Source organism: Ixodes scapularis, unplaced genomic scaffold, assembly GCF_016920785.2.
Source record: "Ixodes scapularis isolate PalLabHiFi unplaced genomic scaffold, ASM1692078v2 PGA_scaffold4__175_contigs__length_147842914, whole genome shotgun sequence".
In the NCBI taxonomy this organism is placed as follows: domain Eukaryota; kingdom Metazoa; phylum Arthropoda; class Arachnida; order Ixodida; family Ixodidae; genus Ixodes; species Ixodes scapularis.
This window is the reverse complement of record NW_024609879.1, coordinates 100,717,286-100,742,045: the sequence shown is the minus strand read 5'-3', so window position 1 is coordinate 100,742,045 and position 24,760 is coordinate 100,717,286. Positions and strand designations below refer to the sequence as shown.

The following is a 24,760-nucleotide window of genomic DNA, read 5'->3' as shown; positions in this document are numbered from 1 at the left end:
GAGGACCGTGTAGAAAAGAGGAGCAGGATCAATGACGTTGATTCTCCGGCAACGCTTGGTTTAGCGGATCGGTGAAGTCTCGCACTTTAAACTTGATTTTCGTATCTTGCAGTACAGTAAACATTTTGACCATCAATGAGGTCGGAGTTCTGAAGTTACTTGTTACTTTCCAAGGTTCCCTTCCTAAGCTTCCGGCTTGGCTCGAAGCCATTCACCATGCATCATATGTCAAGTTCGGTCAGGAAGGACGCTAAACCACACAGGGGCCAAGCCACCAAAAGCATGGCATCCTTCTACATCATTTGGAAGGTATTAAAGGCACCGACTCAAAAAAGTCAGGACGAAAAATATGGTATTTATTCCGAAGGCAGTCTATACTTGTCCAAGAACTCCAGAAGGTCCTTGTGGAGAACAGTAGGGTTGCAAAGGGCTAAGGCGAAACTGGCGTGAGCGTAGTCCGGATCGTCGATGAAATGGTTCTTCTTGACGCGGGGCCCGAGGTCCTGCAACAAATGTCGGACCTCGTCGGGTGTGACGATGGCGTCCCCGCGGCTCCAAAAAAGTCCGATGTCCTTCTGAACTCTGTCGAGCGAGTACAGTGGAGGTTCCTCCTGGAAGGAATAGAAAGGAGGCGTCACCCATTAGCGCGGTACAACTTTTCATATCAATGCATACTTGGCTAAAGGGAAGCTCCGGCGGATATTGAGCTAAGCTAACCCATCTTAGCATATCTTCGGAATATCCAGGATTTCATTGATTGGTTGATTGAAACGTTTATTTGAAAGACCACGCCTCTGGCTTGTGGGCCCCATGTGGCGTGAGGGAAGGGGAAAAAGGAGCTAGCGATGACGATGGATCAGATGTACCGTCCAATCCCGGAGGACCGGCGTGCTATTTATTACCACTAAGTTCAAAATACTGATTGAGAAAACGGCAATTAAACATGATGCCAAAACCAGTATTAAAATGTTCCCGCGATCCCCAGTGAGGTGAGATCGAATGTTGTATAACTTGCAAGACAAGTAGGCAGTCTAAAAAAAAAACATTTTGTGCGTGTTTTTTTTGTTTGTTTGAGGGTAACAAACATTCATTTGGCACCATCAGACTTCTTGTAACACGTAGGGATTAAGCTATAGTGCCCTGTACTGGCCCCTATTACATCTGACGTCACGTTTTCAGAGTTGTCAGTACAGCATCTCAGCCTCTCAGACCAAATTTAAAAACTTCAATAACATCGCAAAAATAAAAAAAAATGTGATGTAAACTTTGGGTTACTAGTGTACATTAATGTCTGGAGCTAATTGTAAGGTAAATCGGTGACCCTATATAAAAATGTCTCCTTATCCCTCATCTAACGCTTCGCGACTTAGGCCAAAGATACGAGCTTTTTACGCACATCTCGTGCGTCCAGCACGTCACTTGATCCCCCTGACGAAGGTCGACCCCTTGTTCAAAGAGGAGGAGGTCACGTGACGATTTACGAATTTGTGAACGGCGTGTAAGGTTCGTGTGTTGACGTCCGAGTCGCGGTAATAAACCTGACTGGTTGTCGTCTTTATTACTTTTTTCTTCACTGCATACCATTTGTTTAGTCGAGTTCTGGTACTCCTTTAACGTCTTCATTTAAGCTTCATCTCCTAATCGAAGACAGTTCGTTTTTTTTTCTTCTCACCTGCCCATACACTTTCATGTTTTTTTCTCTCCCGTAGTCGAACATTTGCGGCTTCTTTGATGTTATAAGCTGTACAAAAAAAAAAAAAAGGAACACATACATGTATTACAATTCGCGACACACTTAAACGCGAAAAAAAACATCGAGGCTTAACGTCTAACAACACATTTCGGCGCCTACGTCAATTGCTGATACGTGAGAGCACAACCCACTGCTGTATTATTTCTGATGACATTATTGTATTTCAAGAACAATGGTGGCACCCTCTTTATTTTGTCTCTCTCATTCTCTTTCTTTTCAGTTATACACCAACTCATGTTTACAAACAAACCGGAGCGCCCCTAGCGGAAGCCACCGGCGCCGCGCATGCGCGGTGGATGGTGGGCAAGAAGCCCGCCGTCGCCCATAAACAAACCATTAAATTGCGTTGTTGTCGGCGTCGGTGGGAGTCCAAGTGTTCTTTTTCGCGTTGGAATTGTTGATTCTACGTCCTCCTAACAATGTCTGACTACTTGAGCGGCTTCAGGAAAACTATCGAGGCAAAACTTTGCGTGAATAATGTGACGTGCGGCGATTCATTTCACGTGGACGCCGCAGAATGGGCGCTAAAGCCTGACTCTCACGATGAGATTCTGCTCGCTATTTTCAGTCGCGACGTCGCTCGGACTGCAAAAGCGTGGACCGTAGCCGAGATGGTGGACATCGATACTGAAAACCGCAAGTAGAATCGGGCATTACAAGTCGGTGATGGCCACTGGTAATAATGATCAACAACTTCTTGTATCTGTTTACACCTTAGCCGACTTACCCCAACCAACCTTCAAAAGTGTTTTGAGGCCTGCACTTAGTTCTTATCGCAATTACCGGGTCAACGTTTGGTTTACGGGCCGCTGTCGTTTGAACGAGCTGACGACAAAAAACAGCCAAGTTTGAAAGAGCAGACGACAGGGGAACCCACGCGCAATGGAGTACGGGCAAGAAGCACCGCGTCCCGCGTCAACAAACCATTCGAATGTCACGTTGTCGGCGTCCTGTGTGAGTCTGCATACTCTTTTCGCGTTGGAGTTGTCGATTCTACGTCCTCATCGCAGTGTCTTACCACTTTAATCGCCTGAGCGAAATTATCAAGGTTCATTACGCCGCTAAACTTTCCGTAAATAATTTGACGTGCGGCGATTCATTCGCATGAACGCCGCAGAATGGACGCCAAAACCATGATGACATTCTTGTAGCTCTTTTCGGTCGCGACGTCGCTCGTGCTGCAAAATTGTAAAAGGTAGCGGCGATGATCGACGTCGATACTGAAACTCGAAAGCGGGAACAGACCAAGCGTAACAAGTAGGTGATGGCCACCGGTACCAATAATTAACATCTTGTATCTATTGTTTACACCGAGCCTACTTAAGCCTTTTGAGGCCTGCAATTACTTCTTATTGCAATCACCGGGTCAAAGTTTGGTCTACGGGCCGCTTTTCTTTGAACGAGCAGACGACAAAAAGCAGACAACTTAGAAAGAGCAGAAGTACTTCCAAAGTACATATACTAAAAAAAGCAGACGAAAGTTCGAACGATCAGGCGGCCGTGTGAATTTGAAGACGCACTGAACCCGTGGGTTGTCCGGACAACTCGGGGGTTTTCTCTCGTTGATGTTGGAACAAAGCAAATACATCTGGCGACCACAAATTGTGGCCCGCACACGCAGTCGTAGTTCGACAGCGTCTGGTTTGCCCTTTTCACGGCTACTATCCACGTTCTCGGACGAACGGAGGGTGCAAAAACACATGAAAACTGATCATCAAATCTTTACGGACTCTATTGGTAAAGCCCCCATCGCAGCATTTTGACGAGAAGGCAGGTTTTTTGTCTCGTTTCTCCCAAAGGAACACGGGAATGCATGTCTGGTACGGCGACTTCTGCCCACCGCCCCAGACCGGAAGTGCGTCCGGCGCGCCACCACCGCGGCGTGACGTAGGAGAGTTGAGTTGGTGTATAGCCGGATCTCAATAGAATCCGTTAGTGCTATACACATTTATCAAAACGATGCACTAGGAGTAGGGACATCCTTCTTCGTTAATTACTTAACCAACGACTAACAAAGCGAGTTCCTGGTTCCTTAACTTAAGAGGGGGCGAATGTGTCACCAACTGACCTTTTTATAATTTATAAATACTGGCTTAACTTCATATGGCGAATTCCACTGGTCGTTTTGGAGCGCGCCGGAATACACTTGTCTGGAGCGCGCCTATTTCACTGGGCGATCGGGGTCAAGACGGACGTGTTCCCCTCGTCGTTCTGGATCAGCTCCCACTTCATATCTCGATCTGGATCCAAGAAATTTCGCTCGACCGGTTTCGGTGAATTCGACCGGAAGCCAGCCTGTCCGGCCCTCGGTGCGCACACGTGACTTCCTTTCTCGCCGGGCATCTCGCCTCGAAAAAAATTGGTTATGGCCGCTCGCGAAGTGCCGCCCGTTTTGCTGCTGCTGCTGCTTGATGACAGTTCGTCTACAAGTTGCTCGAGCAGCTCCTCCAGCAACAGCGGTTCGAGTAGCAGCGACGACGAGGATTACTTGTATCTCCCGCATGAATTCGACTGCCTTTTCGGATTTCCCCAGAAGAGGCTGAAAGTCGTGACGTACTTGGACACTATTCATGACTATTCCTATGAAGAGGCAAGTGCGCCAGGTTGATGCACATCACTTCTCGACACGTATCTTTCACATCATGATTAACTTCGCTCGTGCGTTGAACACGTGTTGTTAGCGCCGCGATTGCGAAAACATGTGCTTCGAGATCCGAGACCGCGGGAAGGTGGTTCACGGGAAGGTGAATGACGGGAAGGCATCCGCTGATCCCGGAGGGGTGGTCATGTTTCACAGAATATCCGCAGGAGAAGCGACTCCGTTCGGATCGCGTGCTCCATCTCAGATCTGATTTACTGATCTCGGCGCGCTAAGAAACGAACGGTAGAATTCGCCATAACGCTTTACTTGTGAGCTTTTGAGGGGGAGAAAAACCCAGGATTATTCGTGAAATCGGGCAGGTAAAAACAGCAGTTTTATTTAATTTTTAATTTCAGGTAAACATATATATCAAAGTCTAGTCACCTTTTGGATTTTTAGAAATAATTAACGCGACAAATAATTTCAGACATCACGCCATATATATATATATATATATATATATATATATATATATATATATATATATATATATATATATATATATATATATATTTTTTTTTTTTTTGGCGCTTTTATAGATGCCCACATTCGAGTGGCGATTTTTATGTTATTTTCCACTTATCAGCATTATTTTCAAAAGCATGTGCGTGCATCGGTAGTAGACAAAACTAGATGAATAAACCCAGCTTTGAGCTCTGGATGTATATTTCATGCTACGATTGAATAATTTTTCACTTAGCCAGGGAGAAAAATTTGTTTATTTTGGTTTCTGCTTTTTCTTAGGTAGGTGTAACTAGCGGTAAAACGGTTTTACCCGAAAACTTCCATCAGTCACCGCTGATGGGCGTAACAAGGTTTGGTAATGAGCCTTAGAACTAACCTGATAATGATGAAGCATGTTTTTTGTTGATGTTCCTGCAGGAAGGTTGCACATGTAAACAGGCAGCCGAGACTGTAATGTCAAACACGATGGGATGTTTAGGTATGTCGGATTGCGAAACAAAGCATTTGCTGAGTTTCACTACAAAATATCCCGTTCTAAGATTCCCGCGATTATGATAGGCTACGAAAATTGTTTCCCCACCAAATTTTTGCGGGTGATTGGAGTAAAAGGCGTGCTTTGATCACGACCCTGGGTACAGGTTCAAACTGAAATCGATAGCTCATATTTAAATTATTGCCTTTTTAAACAGTGTTAACAAGGCTACTTGTCGCAGGGGACTTGTTTGCCAAACTATAAGGAATGCGTTCCCTACAACAAGAATAACGTGTAGCAGGGAACTTGTTATCTAAAGATAACGTTTAACATCTTATTTGGGCAGAACAAAGAATGGGCTTATAGTCCTGTCTTATCTTTTAACCCTAAAAATGGCTGCATAAACGTGAAACGGGGTGACGGAACACAGACTGTTTGGCGGAAAATGTGGCAGTAACCAGTAAATTTATTAGTTAAAGTTAGATGGAATTACTTCAATTATTACTATGTAAGTGAGGTATTAGGGTGTTTCTACATTTATCTGACAATAAAGTACAATATAATTCCATTTAATACTTGTAATACCCACCACACAGGGTTTTGCATTGGTTGCAAACGAGAAAAAAAAAATTCATTCGACCACAAAATATCTAGGATGAGGGATCAAACATTATGCTCATATAGAGTTTTATTTTACTAAAAGCAATATTCTCCCAGCGCGCACATTTAGCATATTCACATCACAAAAGTTATGATATCTTATTCATATATGATTTATGTTGCACATCTATTCATATCCGCATGCTAATAATGTCACTTGATATGGCTATATGTAACGCGCGATATAATGGTGGCATATTCTGATAGGCCGACGTGCGTAATCATCATCAGCCTGGTTAATACTCCCGCCCAATCTTTCCTTCTCGCCGGAATGCAATGATTTCGAGAGGTTATCTCTGCGGAAAGTAGGAAATGTTTACCACCATCCTGAATGTGCAATTCGCCTTGAAATATTTCTGCTATTACTGAGTCTTTCGTGGAGCGCCGGTGAATAACTCGATTTCTAAATACCACGTTAAGGTACTTGGTCCCCGTTTGGAGGACATCTGCCAAGGCTGCGCATACGGGCAGGCTCGGCACAGCGCAGAGTGTGCGTGCCGCCACCACGGAGCTCCAACTGTGCGCCGAAACTTCGGGCTTGAAGACGGAGTACCAGGCTTTCTGAAAGCGAACGAAAAGCACACTTAATTTGCAGTGTTACTGAAAATGCCTTCACAGTTTCCTTTTTTTAATTCCAGGCAGTAATCGAAAAGCAGAAAAAATGTAAAATTTTCCACTAGCCGCGTGGAAGCAAAATCTAATTACTCTCTCTTGAGTCTCCGCCTTTTATGCTTCACTGTGAAAACATACTGTAAGCACCCCGTTTCACATCCCATCTTCGCAAAAAAAAAAAAAGCGTCTATTTTTCTATTTTTCTTTTTGTGATATCAGCAAGAGACGCAACTGCTTTCTCAGAATCAGAATCAGAATCAAAATCAAGAAACCCCTGCCCCGGTTGCTTGACTTTGGTAATCTTAAAAGAATCACTAGTGAGGATCTTGACTTGGTTGAGTCCCCCGCCCTGGTTACTATAGACTATTGGCATACGGAAGGCGCTCTAAGAGGGTTTCTGACCCCCTATTTCTGAAGACCAACCTTGTCTACGTGCTCCAAGAAGTAACAGAAGACATTTACTGACACAAGCCCCCTGATTTCTTGCCTGAAACGCAACACTCTATTGCTATCGTTCTTCTCTTCTGCACCGAGCTGAGCCAAGAAGCAAAATGGCAAACGAATACAGCATGACGTAGTTAAGCGGTAGCCATACAGATGCGAGTAAACCCCGTATACTTCCTACGTAACGGGCTTGTAAAAACTTCACGTGACATCCCACGTGGCGCATCATGTGATGGTGTGACGTGTCAGTTTTTTTATGAAGGCTCGGCAGCATATATTTATATGTAAATAAATAAATATATATATATATATATATATATATATATACATTTTTTTTATAGAGGTATCACTCACTATAAGGTTGTCGTGGAGGGCTGTGACCTTTTTCAGGCCCGGAATCCTTATGTGAGCAACCTTGTTATAAGGCGCCAATCCCGCAAACACTCGAACCTGAAAGTAGAAGTTCATCTCCATGATACCATTTTCTCGTTATGACGTCACGAGGTCCTTTGTATGATGCGCTGTGTTCCAAAGCGGTTATGGGCTGCAGCGGTTTTTTTATTCTTTTTATTCTTTCTCTTCTTTATATTTGATATTGCGGTCTTTTAGGAGTCTACGCCCGGCAGGCGGCACTGACAAGAATATCCGTCACCAGTTGGTAAACATTCTTTTGTTTTAACAATGGTGTCGGTCCGGTCGGTGTAAAACGCGAATTTGAGAATGAACGCGAATGTCAGCCTCATAAACTGGAAAATATACTTTTTTGTTAGAAAAATTACTGGGTGTTAACACAAATTAGTTACTGTTTCATGCTGTGGGAATGTAAGGGATTTAATAAAAACATTAGTTAAAAAAGTAAATTTTTTCAGGTTCCGTTTAACCTGCAACGGCCTTTGTTTAAACGATAGCTATCACCCAAAATATTCACTGGAGGTAGAACTTATTTAGCACTTAATAAGCTAAGTCTTTTAGCGAAACTTTGGTCGTCACTCTGAGGCCTTCAAAATACATCTTTTTCGTTAAAATCCAGAAATGGCGCTAGTTGGCACATGATTCTTTAAACAATATGCGCCGGAAGACAGGTACAAAAGGAGAGGAACACAACGCGAAGCGCTGCTTTCAACTGAATGTCTATTTAAACAAACGACACTATTTATAAACCGTATCGGGCTGCTAGCGTAGAAATTTATATTTCTTATCGAATATGCAAACTGTCGGTGCCCTAATACATCTAATGTATCTCTTCTTTTGTCCGTTTTACCGAGAATATTTTTTACAGATTCTTTTCCACGGGCATAGTTGGTAAATTCCAACAAAACGCAAAAAAAACTTTGTAAAACATTTTAGAGAAAATCATATTCTTGTTTTATCTATCTCAAAGCGGTGCTTCTCTTTATGCATAGTAGTTCTGCGGAGAAGTTACATTGCGGTACACATTGCGTTTTAGGTTTTCTTAATGTCTGCTTTTACATTCCGCACCTATCGCAGAACTGCGGCAGTTACGCAAACTATACTCCGTTCGCCCTTAGTTAAAGGGGCCATCAAATGAATTTTTGGTTGGGATAAATAAATTTAGATTGGAATTTTCTTGATATCCTACCGTTTAGCGGGCCAAAATAAAGAAGGTAGAAAGTCAAAAGGCCTGCTTTGAAAACATAGCGGACTATTTCGAACCTCCTTCCCTTCGAAAGCGCCCTTTCTTTTCACTGCGATAATACTGTGATACCCGATCCCAATAGATGTCACATGCTACCCGACCTCCCTATGTTTCTTTCACCCCTAAGCTGGCAGTGCACTGTGAGCTGCGCGCTTGCCGGACCAATCAGCCGCCTCCCTCTCATCACCTGACCCCATTCTTTGCGCTAGGGAGCGTGATCACGTGCCAAAAGTGTAGCTCGTAGCTTCCACAGTATTGTCAGCTTAGGGATGAACGGGCTGGGGAAAGAAAATTTTTGTATGAATTTTGAGCGACGTGCTAATCTTCTAGGGAGAGAATGGCGATGTCCGGGTACACAAACGAGGATCCGAGCAAGAAAAGTGTTCCTCCTTTCCCTTATCTTAAACTGTTTGGCACGCAGCGCGATTCGTGAGTTTAGGAGGAAAACTAAGACGCAAAAAGTTGAACAAGCACGACAGCTCGAGGTCACTGCCTTGAAGCCTTCATCCGCAGCGTACGAGCTCTCGCGCTAGAAATGCATGTCTCAAAGCCAGGAGCGTGGTCTAGATCGCGCTTGTAACTTTGGATGCAGTCTCAGCTCAATGAACGGAGTATAGACCTATTTCACAAGGACGCCGCCATTTTGAAATATCGTCACTTCCAGTCTGGGCGAAAACGTTGTTTTGCGGTCGCCATGCCAATAGAATACATCTAGGATATAAGCGTGACCGTCAACCATTCTCGTTTTGTCTCCCCTTTATTTGTTACTATTTTCAAAGTTTTATTATTTTTTTTTGGTTGACCATACCGAATACGCTTATTAGGTGGCTGCAGACGAGAGTAAACGAAAAAAGGTCTATAATGAGGCTTTTTCATCTTGACAAAACGTGTCGCTTGGGTGATGCTGGGTAAATTTCACATGATAAGAACTACTATGAGGAAGAACACTTTTTTTGTTGTTGTTGCTCGTATACCTTGGAGTTGTATTCTGGCCTTTCGGAGATCATGGTGAAGAACATGAGGGTACCCTGCGAGTAGCCGACGTAGATGAGGCTCGGACTTCCTGTCGTATTCAGGACGTAGTCGATTTGGGCGGGGGCGTCGTAGAGGCTATGCTCGTGGAAGCTGCGATTGAGATCGAGTTTGTGCCCCTGGAGTATTCGAGAAACCGACGGCCACTTTCCAGTGTCAGTCATATCTTAGGCTTAACATTGTAGCTTACGTAATAGTTAACCAAATAACTAATAGTTTATTTTCGTTGTTGATGCGTGTTCAGAGAAGTGTGTCGAAGAAAGTTCGAAGCTCGCGCCATCTGAAACGTCGGTGCATTTTGAACAATGTAACTTAGCAAGACATAAAAGAAAACTATAAGTATTTTTATTAACAGGAATAGAGACATGGGATACATCTTATTTATAATCACCGAGAACTCAGAGGAAAGCTAGAGAACTTTTCAAGGAGTTTGAGCTAGGAGCGGACTTCTATAGCTTTTTGTCCCATGAGTTCAGTTATCGCACTTATCTAAAGCACATAAGTAAACGTAAACCGCATTTATTTTGAAAAGTACGTGCAGTGATTGCCGCCGGACATGCGGCGATCCTCTCTGCCGCCTGTTAAGGCCTGTTCACACATACAACAGAGCGCTAAGTTAGCGCTACGTGAGCGCTCCAAAAAGTGCTCATGTGGCGCTTTCTAGCGCGTGACATAGTGCTAATATAGCGCGCGATTATCGCTTGAGTAGCGCCTTGTTAGCGCTTCATGTCAGGGTATTGAACCGACCCCGAACCGTGAACCGAAAACCGGAAAAAAAAACGTTATTTTCCCTCGAACCGGAGTTGAACCGGAACGAAATAATTTTTTTCGCTCCGGAGCGGAACCGATATGTTTTCCATGCGGCTTTCGGTTCTCGGTTCATACACGAAATCAAGTCGCGTGAAAAGTTCGTGGAGAAAAACAAAGTAAACTAAAAAATAAACAGAAAATGTAAAAAATAAACTTATTTTTATGCAAGCCTGAGAAAGCCGTGCGCTTGTTAATATACTACGTGTCCAATTTGTTGTGTCCCTGATCAGAAAGCTAGGGCTGAAGAAACCTGTGCTTGATTGTCCAACGCGGTGGTTGGCCTCGCTGCATATGCTCACCAGGCTACTTGAACTAAGATGCTTCGCTGGAGGGCTGCTCTCAAAAGAAGAAAGCTCCAGGTCCACTAAAGACGTAGGGGTGAAAGTCGAAATGCTCCCAGTATCGCTTCGCCCGGCAGAAGTAGCGACGAAGACATTGCAGAAGGTACAGCTCACTGTAGGAGATTTCCACGGAGTACGGCTGAGATATTCCATGGACAATTACAAGATATCGTCGCCGTTAGCAAAGGCCTTGGTCCAGTCAATGAAAAAGAGGGAGCGAGAGCTTCTTGACACGGATGCCTTCTGTGCAGCAATGTACATGAATCCCCCTCTATCGCCTTATTCTCATCCCTTAGCAAAAGTACCGGGCCAAGTTGCACTTGAGAAATACTTGGAGGTGTATCACAGCTCTACAATGCGAGCAAGATTCTACCCTGTCTTCTGGAACTGCGGCTTCTCTAGAAGACCCGGAAGACGCCCTGGAACCGCTCCTCAAGGTAAGAGAGGTTGAGGCTGGCGTCCACGTTCGAGGTACCACTAGCCAACTTGATATAGCATGCCTCCTGGAAATGCTAGACAAGGAGCTGCGGCTTTCAAGGGTACGCTAACGTGTTACAGTTTTGGGAGGGGAGACGGGAACGCCATCCGCAACTCTGGGCATTGGCGCAAGTAGCCCTGGGACTGCCTGCAACCCAAGGTCAGCGTGGAGCGAGCCTTTTCTGCACTAAAGTTCATTTTATCGTCTCAGAGGTGCCGTCTTTCCCCGGATATGCTCGACGACGTCCTGCTTTTTTGCTCAGCTACCTGACATCGAACTGCGCTTTCACCCACGTCCCGAGGTGCCCCAGCACTAGTTAGTTCGTTCCAGAGGGTAATGTGGGCCTTTACTTTTTATATGTAACACTTTCATAAAATATGCATAGTTTCTTTTTTGCTGTCATCAATTGTTTTTGTAGCATATACAAACCGGTTCGAACCGGTCTGAACCTTTATTTTTTCACTCCGGAGTTGAACCGGAGCTGAACCGTTTTCCCTGAACCGGAACGAAAACCGGAACGAAAAAAAATTTGGTTCGACACACTGCTTCTTGTACGGAAGTTATACCGCACATTCACACTGGAAGCGGATCCGCGTTCGCAAAGCGGTTGCGAACGCGTTTGGATAAAGATCCAGTACAGTTGCACGCGCATATGATGACATCGAATGCGCGTGAAATTGTACTAGACCTTTATGCAACCGCGTTCGCAACCGCTTTGCGAACGCGGATCCACTTCCAATAAGCGGTTATTGCTGCCGATTAGCGCGTGCACTGCGGTTCCGGTTCCTGTGGTTGGGTGTGCATCAGCAGTACTGTGGCTGACATGTGGGAAGCTGGAATAGGAACGCGGCAAATGCTCTGATATACACAATTAGTGCATGTGTGTGTGAACGACTGAACGCCCAGAAGAGCCTTCTGGGTGCGCGAAATCTTTCGCCACCGAGGTAATACCGACGGGTATCCGGCGAACCTTGTTTCCAGGCTGAGGGACCGAGACACATAGCTCTTTCGAAGGTGATTATTTTTTAACTCCGTGTCCTTGAAACCAGGGTCACGAATATCAATTAGAAAGCGATGGGGTCATACCCCATCAATTAGTCGCTCAGAGTTCGTGACTCTGGATCGCCTGCCCGACCCTTTGCTTGGAGAGCGGCTCTTTTACTTCCTCTTCTTTCAATGCCAAATGAAAAACAACAACGGAATCGCTGTGCACGCGGTCTTCCTCAGCAGCAAGCACGGCGCAAAGACGTAAGAGCTCTTACACTGCACTACTGAAGCGCTAACCGAGCGCCTACTGTATAGCGCTTCTGAATCGCTAACTGAGTGCCTGCTGGAGCGCTTCTGAAGCGCTATAACCGAGAGCTACGTCACGCGCAAGTTGGTGCCACATGAACGCTGCTTACAGCACTCATGAAGCGCTAACTGAGGGCTCCGCTGTATGTGTGAACCGGCCTTTATCTGTCCAAAGCGCCGTGACGTCATTAACGGCATCCTCGAGTCAGCTAGTGGCGACCAAGCGTCATCTGACCTCGTTGGTCAAATCACTTTTCTAGTTTTCCTCTCCGCTCTCGCGCTTTCCTACCGTCGGCGCGCCGTCACGGGTCGGTCTGCATCGAAATTTTTATGGACTATTACGAAGCTCCTGCTAATAACACCAAAAGAAAATTTCAGACGCATAATTTTTAAAGGAGCCTACATACAACTTTTACTGTTTGTTCACGCGAAGTCAATTTTCCGCTAAATTTAGCGGAAAAATTGAACTGATGTATATCGCTAGGAATGTTAGGTCACGTGACATCAATTTTCCCACTAAATTTAGCGGGGAAAGTGAATTAGTGTTTATGTCACGTGACACCAATTTCCTCGTAAATTTAGCGGAAAATACACGGACGAACAGACGGACGAATGGACGGACAAAATTTTGGGATTGTGGAGGGAAAGGGGGAGAGGGGGCTCCGTCAAGAACTATTCATGCTTTAAAATTATAATGATTTGCATCTTCTCCTAACCCTCCTCGCAAAATGATTTTCCACTAAATATGTGCACACGAGTATCTGTTCAGTTGTGGGACCAAATGTCCAATTCGAAGGCAGACGTGGATTGTATGGCGCGTTGTTACTTACGTATTGTGCATTAAAATTGACACGGCTAACGATGATAGAAAATTAACGACTAATGATAGATGTCTGATCGAACAATGGTGGTACAGGTCAATGGTGTGGTAGTCCAAAAGATGTTCTTGGATACACTCTATCAGAAATGTTATTTCCCGGGTACAGCCGGAACAAGTAGCAACAGAGAAGTATACTTGGGTGACATATCTTTCAAATGATTGCTACCTTGAAATAGTCAGCTTTGTGCGAACGAAAGCGAGAGGATTGCTGTCGAGTTCGTAACTTACGAGAAGTCCCAGAAACGCTTAGATTTGACGTCGAGCGTCCTGTGCTCTTTGCCGTAAGTACTCCCTCTGGTGTTTCCGAGCCATACGTCGTAGCCGTCGTCCGCTAGGACAAACCCTAAGACAGCAGTGAAGTAAAAAAAAAAAAAAGAGAAAGAGAAAAACCAAACACCTTTTTACAGCGTGCTATGAATCTTCTAGAATACAGCATTCTATTACTAACATTTGACGTTGAACAACCGAGCGTATGGCGGTGGTTTAGACCACAGCAATAAAGCATCGATAAAATAATGACGCACCTTAAGATATGCTTTGTGAAAAAAACTGTTTATAATATTATCATGAAAAACAAAAATAGCATAGTTTTCGATTCAAAAAAAAAAATTAAATCTTTTTTGAGGGTTGTTATATTCAACAGAGGCAGAAAACGGGTTTTAAATTTTCAAAAAGAAAAGTGTGGAGGGGTTCTTTTTTTTAATTGTCCACTGAAAATTACATTTTTGACACTTTTAGGGGGAAAGTGTGGAGTTTTTTTTTTTATATTTTCCACTGAAAATGACATATTGACTCTTTGGAAATGGTCAGGAGAGTTTTGTTCTTAAAATTTTCTCAAGGTTGTTACAGAATTGCTTTAAACGTAGTTAATAGCGTTGATATTGCGCAGGTCTTCAAATGATCAATTTATATCTCTACTAATTTGTCAAGGCATTCTCAGCAATGTGGAGGTAGCTTGCAAGATCTTCCATTCATTTTTGTTTTTACACGAAGATAAAATTGAAGACGTTTACAAATCTCCCTAATGCGAAATTAGAGTGCAGCTCTTGAGGAGGAGGAGGGGAGAGTATTCCCCCTCCTCCTCTGTACCCTCCCCTCATCCTCTCCTCCTCCCGCTGAATTCGTTTATGGGTGACGTGACACGATGTCATGGAACGTCAATTTCCCCGCTAAATTTAGCGGAGAAACTGAATTTATGTTGAGGTTACGTGACGTCAATTTCCTCGCTAGATTTAGCGGGGAAAATGACGTCACATGACATCGTGCCACGTCACCCATAAACAAATTCCGCTTCTCCTTTAGATTTAGCGTGAAAATTGACGTTACGTGACTTCAACACCAATTCAATTTCCCACTAAATTTATTGATGCGGTTACGCCGACGGCGACGCCGCGAAACGCAGAAACAGGCGCCTAAGAGCTGCGCTCTAAAAAAAAAAGGAGGGTGGTGCTCATCCTTGATGACTCACCCAGAGACTGTCCGGGAAAGTCGAAGACAAAGATGGAAGAATCGGCGCCGAGTCCCGTCATAAGGAATACGGGTTGCCCGGGTCGCGACGACGGCGTCCGTCCCTCGGGAATACGGTGCATCTCGATGACGTAGCCGTCTTCCGTCTCCACCTTGTGGCTCTCGAAAGGGTAGCCTTTACTCACCACCAGGTGCTCCTGAAGGTCCAAACAAAAACAAAACAAAAAATATTTACACATCATCTCGCGGTCCTGTCGCCATACCACTGCAGTGGCGCTGCTGTCGGTACTGCGCATGTGCAAACACTTCACGCGAATCTGGTTTCTGCACACGTGCGGCGCCCCCATCTGATGTAGCAACCGCGGACTTGTTTGTAAACTTCAGGTCGATCTATATGGGGCTTTAGACGTGTCTTCATACTTACGGAAACACAGCCTGCAATGTCCAGACTGCCCAGGAAAATATCGAAAAAAATCCCCGGTGAAAGGGAACATGGGGGACAAAGGAGAAACACAAATCTCCAAACACAACTAGATGACTGGTGCGCGACTGAAAAAAAATTCGCCTAATCCTGGTATCAAACCAGGGACATCTCCTTTTCCAGTGTAGCGCTCTACCAACCGAGCTAACCAGGAGTTCAGAAGAGCAAACGGGTTTTATCTTAGAAATTAAAGAGAAGATGCAAGCGAGCTGGTGAACTTTCAACATTGTAAAACCCGAGACGTAGGACAAAAATAGAAGAAAAAAGGGGACAACACGGACCTGTGTCAGTGTTGTCCCCTTTTTTCTTCTCCTTTTGTCCTACGTCTCGGGTTTTACAATGTTGGATTTTATCTGTTGCCACCATACTAGCACCAACAACGGTGAACGGCCTGCATTTTAAGGTTACGATGATAATGTAATTAATGCGAAGGTGCGAGCGAGCTGGACAAGAATGACGAAAATAATCCCTGGAAAAGGGGAACAAGGTTGACGAAGGGCAAACAGCACAAATCTCCAAACACAGCCAGGCGGATTCTTTCGGTCGCGCACCAGTCACCTATAGCTGTGTTTGGAGATTTGTGTTTGTCCTTTGTCCCCCTTTTTCCCCTTCTCCAGGGATTATTTTCGTCATTCAGTGTCAAGCTCGCTTGCACCTTTGCATTTAATTGCATTATCAAGAAAAGTGTTTTTTTTTTTTTCGGCTCAGGATAGTAGCTTCTCAACAGACACACACACACACACACACTGAGAAAAAAAGAAAAAAAAAACGGCGGTCAAGATTTGGTTATAAGTAGGGCTCCGTGTTTTCGGAGTTTATTTTTCGTGAAAGTCGGAGGGTGTTTTTCGAAGTTTATTTTTTGTTGAAGATTCGGAGTTTATCGGAGTTTATATTTTTTTGATTCCCAATTCTCCGAAATTCGGAGTTTAATTTCGCTGTGTTTCCTATTAAAAATAAATAAATAAGTAATAACCGAATGTAAACGTATGCCAGATAAAAAAGAAGACGCGCTTGTATCAATTGAAATATTTTCAGTTGAATTTGGCGTTGGTGCCATTGCTATTGGCAATACTAATTTATCCATCGGATTTACAAACAGAGCGAAAAGACGAGGACCAGACAAAGAAGTGACACGGACGTAGCGCTGTTTATCCACAACAAAAGTCACACACAAGTGGTACTTCGATAAACGCCGATACCTTAAAATTAATAGACTCCCGGAGGTAGTCGCTAGGAAGCTCGTAGTCATCCCACCCTATTTCATCAATTTAGCCCGCGGCCGCGTGAGGTGGAGTGGTTAAGGAGGTAATAGAGAGTTTGAACTGCCCCTCTTCCCAATTTTATACAATCCCTATGGTCCATAGCTTTCACTGTTACTAATACATACCCTTTCCTTTCTCTAAATCACAAATCGCATGGCCCAAACCGGAAACTAAAAGCGTGGCTTTTGTCGTGACCCAAATGTACAACGAACGACCTGTTGCCCTGAATCAATCTTGAAGATACAAGCGGCAAGACCCCTGTTGACAACGGTCCGAGATTTGAAAGATAATTATGGTGGAATTTTCCCACGACCATTGAATCTGTGCTGATCAAACTGTAAAAAAAAAAAAAAAAAAAAAAAAAAAAAAACGCTGACACATAGATATTAGGAGTTTATCGGATAAATCCGACTTGACCAAAATTTTACCGGCGGGTGTTTTTCGGAGTTTTTCGGATTTATCCGAAAACACGGAGCCCTAGTTATAAGGGCTGTCTTCGCGTTTCTTTTTCTTTCGTTTTTTTTTTTTCTTTTGAGTGAAAGACGCACGATTATGACATAAAGCTCAAATTACCTGATAGAAATAAATGGGCCATCTGAGACACTATAATTAGTTTATACCCAAAAATATAAAAAGAATTCATAAACGATTTTGTTTGTACTAAAAAAATTGACAATATCTTGATTTCTTGAATACTTGGAGGCGGGGTCGCGAGATTTGAAAGAACCCACGTGACTTCCGGAGTCGCTAACGTCACGTCTCTCCACGCTAATCATCTGCTTTCGGTTTCGACATTTTTTTACGCGCGTGTCTATATACCTATAGATCACAACGGGTTTCCCTTGAATATCGTCACTTCCAGTATACAGGAAAACAATGGCTATGTTCCAAATCTCACCCGAGTAACCTGTCTTCTACGTCTGCGAGTAATACCACGTGACATCGCGACTAAATGATCCGCGACTCGATTTTGGAGTGGCCAGAATTATCACCTGAATACTACGCGGATGGGCTTCGCCTTGAGCTACGGCAAAAAGAAAACAGCAGCGATAACGGAAAAATAGCGGACGATCGCTTTTCATTGTTATTGTAATTTATTTGCAAAGGATATTGTGCGTACATGACAGCGTGCGTAGCTAAGCAGAAATGTTACAACCCTTTCTCATGTGTAGCTGCTAGCCGGCCGCCATATACACTGAATTGAAAAAGAAAAAAAAAAAGAACACATAAGAACAGTTCACATGACGACAGTTCAAAAAGATCCCGATACCACTCGACGATAGAGGAGAACTCAGACTTCTCGAAACTCCTAGTATAAAGTTGGTAGAGGGCTTCGGAAGAGGGAGTTGTTAGTGAGTCTCTGACAGCTGCGGGGATCATGGATTCACGATATGGCGGAGGGTTCTGCCGCGGTGCTGCTCAGGCTGTCCCGTTCTTTCGCTCACACGCACTATACAGAAGACAAGGGGGTTCCCGAAAGCGACCTGTCGAGCACCCGACAACACATGCGTCGCCTCTCACCAAGGGGTTTCCATCCAAGAGCCCCAAGACGTGTGTCGTACGAGTTGGCAGAGGTGGTGGATGACCGGTCGCAGATGATGCGCGCATCACAGCGCTGCACACTGTCGAATTGCTCGCAGAGGTGCCGTTGGCATGGAGACCAGATTGCCGAGCAATACTCTTTGGTGGGAAGTACAAGCGCTGCGTAAAGCGTCCGCAGCACTTCCGGACCGCACGGTTTGGTCACACGCGTGACCGTCCGTCGGGCCCTGGAGACGATACCCGAAATATGGGTAGAAATGCCCATAATTCGGGCGGAGGAAGCACTCGAAGAGACGATAATGTTAACAGCTGTGGTTTTTCCTTGACAATGACGACGCGGTATTTTCGGAGGTAGCTTCAGCGGCTCCACTTGGTCACCTTTCTTTTTGGACTGCATTTTGAGATCAAAACTACTTATTCCTTTCAATTAGACATCAAACATTTGTTGTTTCTTTTATTAACCAGCGCACTTGCTGTAATTCTACTGCCCTAAACGTACGCATTCCACGCATTCATTACATTTTGAGGAAATTTAGAATATGCTTCCACACGGTGTAGCGCTACTCAATAATGACATATGTAACTTATTTCCATTTCTTTGACAATAAAAAAATCACAAAAATAACTTTCAAATTAAACGGCATTTTCTTGGGGTGACAGAGGGGGTGGGGTTGTTGACTGATCATATATATTTATGCATGATATCTTCAAAGCATTTATTGCCGTACAAGCGCCATTACGCACATTCTGGAAAAAAAAAGACTTCTACATCATCTGCGTTCCAACTTCTTCACCCTCGAGCGTAAGAAAACGGAGTTCACTCCAGCGCCGAAGACGAGGATGCAAGCTCCTGTTTACGCTCGCAATCTAATAAGAACAGCAGGTATACCTTCCCGCGCAAGTGTCACGGTCTGGATGTGGTGCACAGCCCATTTGTGTGCTGAAAACAGAAAATCACAATAACCACACACAAATGGCTGCACCTCGTTCTATGCCATTTCGAACATCTGCCACCAAAGCCAAGGAAGCAGACGAGCTTCGACGGCTGTGAGCGCAGAAAGCAGACGACGAGCACATAACGAGCACACGGCGAACAGTTCACGCGACGTCTTTACTCGCGTTACTCACCGATCGGAAGAGGGAAGCGGGAACAATTACTCCGGAGTAAATAACCAGCTTCAGGAACGCGAGTTCTGACGCCATCGAGTAATCGCGAGTTAGTTTTGAAACGCCAAGGTACGAAACCTTTAATCCGAAGTTGGATCGAGTACATTTTGGAACGCAGCCCTCGTTTCGCACTCGCCATGCCAATAGAATACATTTAAGATGTAAGCATAACCGTCATCAATTCTCGTTTTGCCTCCCCTTACTTTTTTTACAACTTGCAGTTTGAGATGTTTTATTAAGTTTTCGTCGCCTATGCCGGATATGCCTAACCCAGAGCCGTATATTGGGAGAGTTTGGCCAGTGGGTGTGGCGACGAAGGCGCCGGAGAGGAGAAATGTAAATGAAAGGGAGGAGAGCGCCGAAGGAGCGAGAGAGAAAGAAGGGAGCAGAGAGGAGACGACCGCCATTTTTTCGCAACGCTATCGGAGACTCGTCGGAGAAGAGCACTGCTGAGGCTACGCGTCGTCTGCTTCTTTTTCTTCTTTTTCGCCTGAATAAAAGTTTGTCGCCATACGTCGAGAAAACTTCATTTATTAGCTTTTTAACCCACAGAGGAATTACAGTATATCATTTTCTTGCAAGAGCCAGCGATATAAAAGGAAATAATCGAGATTTAGATGCCGATCCCATGCATTCCGCGGGAGATTGAACGAAAATGGCGGCCCTCCCCACTCAGCTGGGAGCAGCCGGGAGTTCACGGGTATGCGCTCATGCCTTTCGCTCTGCGCCGCGTGCTGATTGGTTCACTAGGGAGGAGAGCGTTACGGCGGTGAGAACATAGACTGACCAAACTCTCCCCATATTCGGCTCTGTGCCTACCAAATGGCTGGGGACGAGAGTAAACGAAGAAGGTCTTGCTCTTTTTAAGCTGTCAGGGACTTTTAGCTTCAAAACATTCTCGCGCCTGTGAATATCTGAAGGCGCGTAAACTTTTTGAACACGCGAATATCGATCACGAGCGTCAACTAATGCCGCCTTCGAAACGAACCATTTCGGCATCACCGATGCGCGTTAGGTTCAACGTTATTTGGTTCCATAGGACAAACTGCGTGAGGACCTTCTTTAGAGCGCAGCTCTCAGGCGCCCGTTTCCGGCTTGAGTGGCGACGCCGTCGCCGACGCCGTCGCCGTCGCCGACGCCGTCGCCGTCGCCGTCGGCGTAACCGCGCGTTCCATTATGGGACGTTTCCCATAATGACGTCACATTTGACGTCATGTGGGACGTCCTAGGGTAAAGAGTGACGTCACTAGGGTCACAAGTGACGTCACGGAGGTCACTCGGGAAGGTCACAGGTCACGACCTTCACAGTGACCTTCACAAGGCCTTCACGAGTGACGCCACGAGGGTCACGAGGGAGGAGGGAAGGAAGAAGAGGAGAGGGAGGAGGAGAAAGGAGGAGGGGAGAGGGAGGAGGAGAGAGTACAGAGAAGGAGGCGGGGCATACCGTCCTCTCCGTACTCTCCCCTCCTCCTCCTCAAGAGCTGCGCTCTAATTTGGCGTTACTGGGAATTGTAACGTCTTTTTTCTTTCATGAAATAGTTGTGGGTTTTTTAGTTAGACACTTCAGAGATAACGTCAGAAATGGAGCTAGAATGTTAATAATAATAAAGGTACGGAGCTCCCTATATTAATTTGTTTGGCAGTAAAATTTCATTCTACAAACCGGACGTTAATTCCAATTAAAAAAAAGAAATCGGCATTTATTCGTCACTTTTTTCTGTGGCCTCTGCTCAAGCGTCTAGCATTCCTGAAAACAAAAGGTACAGTGGTGATCACGCATGTCCATAACGCGGGAGCGCGCGGCCTTCTCCGGCGAGGGCTCCACTGCTGGCATTCGCGAAGCTAATCTTCAGGTGGGGCAAGAGGAACAATCCGCTCGAGGGGTGTCCTACTCTAGCGCACACTACGCCAGCTTGATAAGAGTTATGGTAAATAATTTTAAAGGCGGAGCATTGCAATCATATTTTTTCTCGATTGTGAAATTGTTGAAAAATCCTCGGACTTTATCGTTGCTTTCTATGCTTTATGACATTTGCCAAAAGCGGCATGCCTCTCGCGTTCGGTAGTGGGCAGGGGAAGGGCACCCGTTGAGCGAGCCGTTCCATGTTGCCCCACGTGACTAGATTAGTTGCCGCGAATGCCACCAGTCGAGCGCTCGCCGGAGAAAGCCGTGTGGCCGCGCGCTTCGGCCTTATGGACGGACAAGTGTGATTTCCACTGTACATAAAAGTGAAAATAACGATAATATTTTTTTCTTGCTTTTTTTAAAAACACAAAATACACTCATCCTTCGCTCTTTTGAGCTTGGGCATGAACGTCGAATAACTTAACAATCGATAGTAGAATATTTGGCTTTTCGATACTCAGAAGATAAGAAATTAAAATGGACGCCATCTAGTCCGTCATCTTCCTTTTTTACTCCATTTAGGCAATACGATCCGGCGTACATTTACCGGCGCTTTCAGTCCCACGAGACCGGACTTGTACGACACTCATCACAAGTTATCAAATTACGCGCAATCGATTACTTTTTGGGGGTAATTTTCTAAACATTTGATTACATCTATTAGGAAGTAATCGCGAGAGTAATCTGATTACTTTTTGCGTACTCAAAGTTACTATTTTCCCCTTCCCTTTTAATGGCACCTTTTGTTTCGACGAGTTTCCTTCCAAGGAATCCTAGAACCAAGTCTCGGACGAGGGCTTGGTTTACCAATATGGTTGGATGAAGAAGATTAGTAGTTCGTGATTCGGATGATACTACTCCAATAATGGACAGTACGAAGAACCCGTTCTCAAACCGGCAGGAAAATCTGCCACTCTATAAATTCAAAGTAATCGGGAAAGGAACAGTTACTTCTTCAAGTAACGGCTGATTACTTTTCTTCTCGTGTAATAAAGAAATCGAATTGAATACCTTTTTAACCCAGAGAAAAAGTAATCGTAATCTATTACTTTTTTTTTTTTTTTAGAAACATGTACAAAATTTCCTGTGGCCGAGGTAAACTTGGAAATGAGCTTCCTACTTACAATACTTTTGCAGGCGTCAGGGTCATTGCCAGTGTACCTCTGCGCAGTGATACGTCGACATCCAAACCACAATAGAATTGCAAGAACGGCTATCATAGTCTTGGGCACTTTCGAGCGACAGCAGTGCATATTCATTGTGAGCGCACAAGAGCTCGTAAATTTGTCGATGTCACGTTGTAACGACAGAGGATATCGCCCTTGTCTCATTGATTCTGAAGATCCATTCGTTCATCGCGTGTTTGAGGTTTGGTATCTGGTGGACTGCTCTCTAGGGGACACATAAGGCTATTCTTGGAAGGATGACGCAGTTATTTATTTTGTCCTGCGCCTTTGTCACATAGAATTCATTTTACGTGGACGGAGCGCGCCGTGCCGTGTTGTTTCAGCGGGCCGGTGCCTCGTTTGATGCATGGGTCCGCTGAAACAACAAACTATGGAGCACGGGCTCTTTACATTACCGTCTAGTGAAATTGGGGTTGTTTGTTTTAACGCAGTATGCAAACCGCACGTAATGACTGGTATGATTATGAAAAGAGCAATGTGTGACAACATGGATTGGCAATTTTACAAGTGAATTAATTTGTGTATATATACTACAAATAGTTCGAGCGTAACCAAAAAATCATGAAACTTGAATGCTTCCTTTCCTCCTCTACAATTTTTCCTCCTTGTAAGTTAGAAACGACATGTACACGTCACGCGTAGATCGCCGTTGGTTTTCGAATGGATCTCTTTCTAAAGACCCTGTAAACTTTTTTTTCGAGTAGCGAGCGCCGTCTTGGGGTTTGTCTGCGAACTACAAATGAAGGGCAGCCAAACATGCCTCCGCACGTCAGAACACATTGGCATCGTGTCGTTGTAAAGGTTTTCATTGCGTTTCGTGCCCAGTACCGCCGATACAAACAAAAAAAAGGTCAAAACGGGCGAAGTATGCGCGAAGTTTTCCTTCCAAAATGGCGACAGTGGGAAGCAAGGCGTACGTGCGCAGAAGCTTAGTGGGAAAAGGTCCATTAATGACAACATAATTATTATCCGGATAATTCATTTTGTAGGGCTGAACAGGAGGCGTGTTACAGCTGGAGCCTCGAAGGCAGAAACATGTGTTCGGAGCAAAAACCAGATGCTCTAACCGGACCTGATCCCCGAATCGAAAATCCTTGAGGGGCCACGCAGAGATATTGGGTTGGAATGTTCCTCACTTTACAGAAGCTTACTGGCTCTAGTAAAGCCCATGCATATGGTTCTACGCAATGCTACTGGCCAAAAAGCTCCAATTAGTCTCAATATAATTTCAAAGATAAAAGCGTACATTTTCTTTTACTCTCCCCTTGGCAAAACATGGTAGCGTAATTACAGAGAGCACCCAAACACCAGATGTCTCTGCGAAGGCTTTTAAACATGTCTAAAACATAAGGTGGCAGAGAAAAAAATTCGGGAAGAAACTGTCATCCACGGCGTTCGTCGGGGATTGCAAAAAACACATATCAAGTAGCAAAAAATTACCTGAAATTTACTAATTAACTTCTTAGGCATTGAAAATAAATAGATGGTTCACATTAAAATATTGTTCATCGTCATCTAAAACCCCTAAATCAGTCAATTTTAGGACGAGTTGAAGCACGTGGGAAGTGCGGGGATGCGATATCGTGCAGCAAGGCGTAAGGCCGGCGATGCGGAAACGCGAATGATAAGAATATCGATCCTTGCACTGTGTATACAAGCTGTAGATGATGTAACGCTGTTCGATTCGAACCACTGTTCGTGGGCAGCGCCATGTTGAATACCGTAGCGCCTCCTGGCGTGCGTCCGGTTGTGTGGCCATGGTAGGTTGGACCGAAAGCTGACCTTGGGGTGCCGCTGTAAGTTCTGTGACCTGCTAGGGGAATTTGTGTTTTGGTCGTCCTGGCGCCTCTTATGTGTTGTCGTGTGACGCGGTTCGTGTGTTGAAACGCCTTTTATGAATGTTTATTGTAATGGGCACTGTGAACATTTTTTCCCCTGGGATTATCGCAACTGCCACGTTGTTAGGGTAGGATCATCCGTGGCAGAAATAGAAAGCATTTAGATGGTAGGAAATGCCTGGTTATGTAAAAAGCGATAAAGCCTACAAACCTCATGGCCGCGCTCGCCTTGACAACTCCCGTGCACGAGAGCTCTTGACATATTCATGCGTTAACATTAGTACCCACATGCCAGGGAAAAGTTGACGGCGTCCGTCTGTGGGCAAAATAGTGGAAAGGGAAGCGCGTCGCGTAGAGAGGAAGAGAGTAATG

At 44.8% G+C, this 24,760-nt stretch overlaps 2 protein-coding genes across 2 annotated transcripts in view; both read right to left on the bottom strand.

The window, feature by feature from the left end:
* Nucleotides 1–356: 356 nt before the first annotated feature.
* Nucleotides 357–6,546, bottom strand: LOC115325958 (lipase member K-like). Its single transcript, XM_029986667.4, has 3 exons — nt 6,403–6,546; nt 5,236–5,307; nt 357–611 (listed from the first exon to the last, which is right to left on the bottom strand). Exons 2-3 carry the CDS (start codon nt 5,287–5,289, stop codon nt 357–359), a joined length of 309 nt encoding a protein of 102 aa, XP_029842527.4. The 5' UTR covers nt 5,290–5,307; nt 6,403–6,546.
* A 3,090-nt stretch (nt 6,547–9,636) lies between these two features.
* LOC121837827 (lipase 3-like) overlaps nt 9,637–24,760 on the bottom strand; it is a 213,600-nt gene continuing 198,476 nt past the window's right edge. Inside the window, exons 3-5 of the mRNA XM_042293654.1 lie at nt 15,007–15,202; nt 13,767–13,881; nt 9,637–9,829 (exon numbers count right to left, since the gene is read on the bottom strand). Coding sequence (XP_042149588.1) covers nt 9,637–9,829; nt 13,767–13,881; nt 15,007–15,202 — 504 coding nt within the window. The remainder of the gene's footprint in view (nt 9,830–13,766; nt 13,882–15,006; nt 15,203–24,760) is intronic.

Coding starts and splice junctions, on each gene's coding strand:
- LOC115325958 (XM_029986667.4), bottom strand. CDS start 5,289: ATGTGCAACCTTCCTGCAGGAACATCAACAAAAAACATGCTTCATCAT. Junction 612..5,235: donor ACATGCTTCATCATTATCAG/GTTAGTTCTAAG, acceptor TATTCCTTCCAG/GAGGAACCTCCACTGTACTC.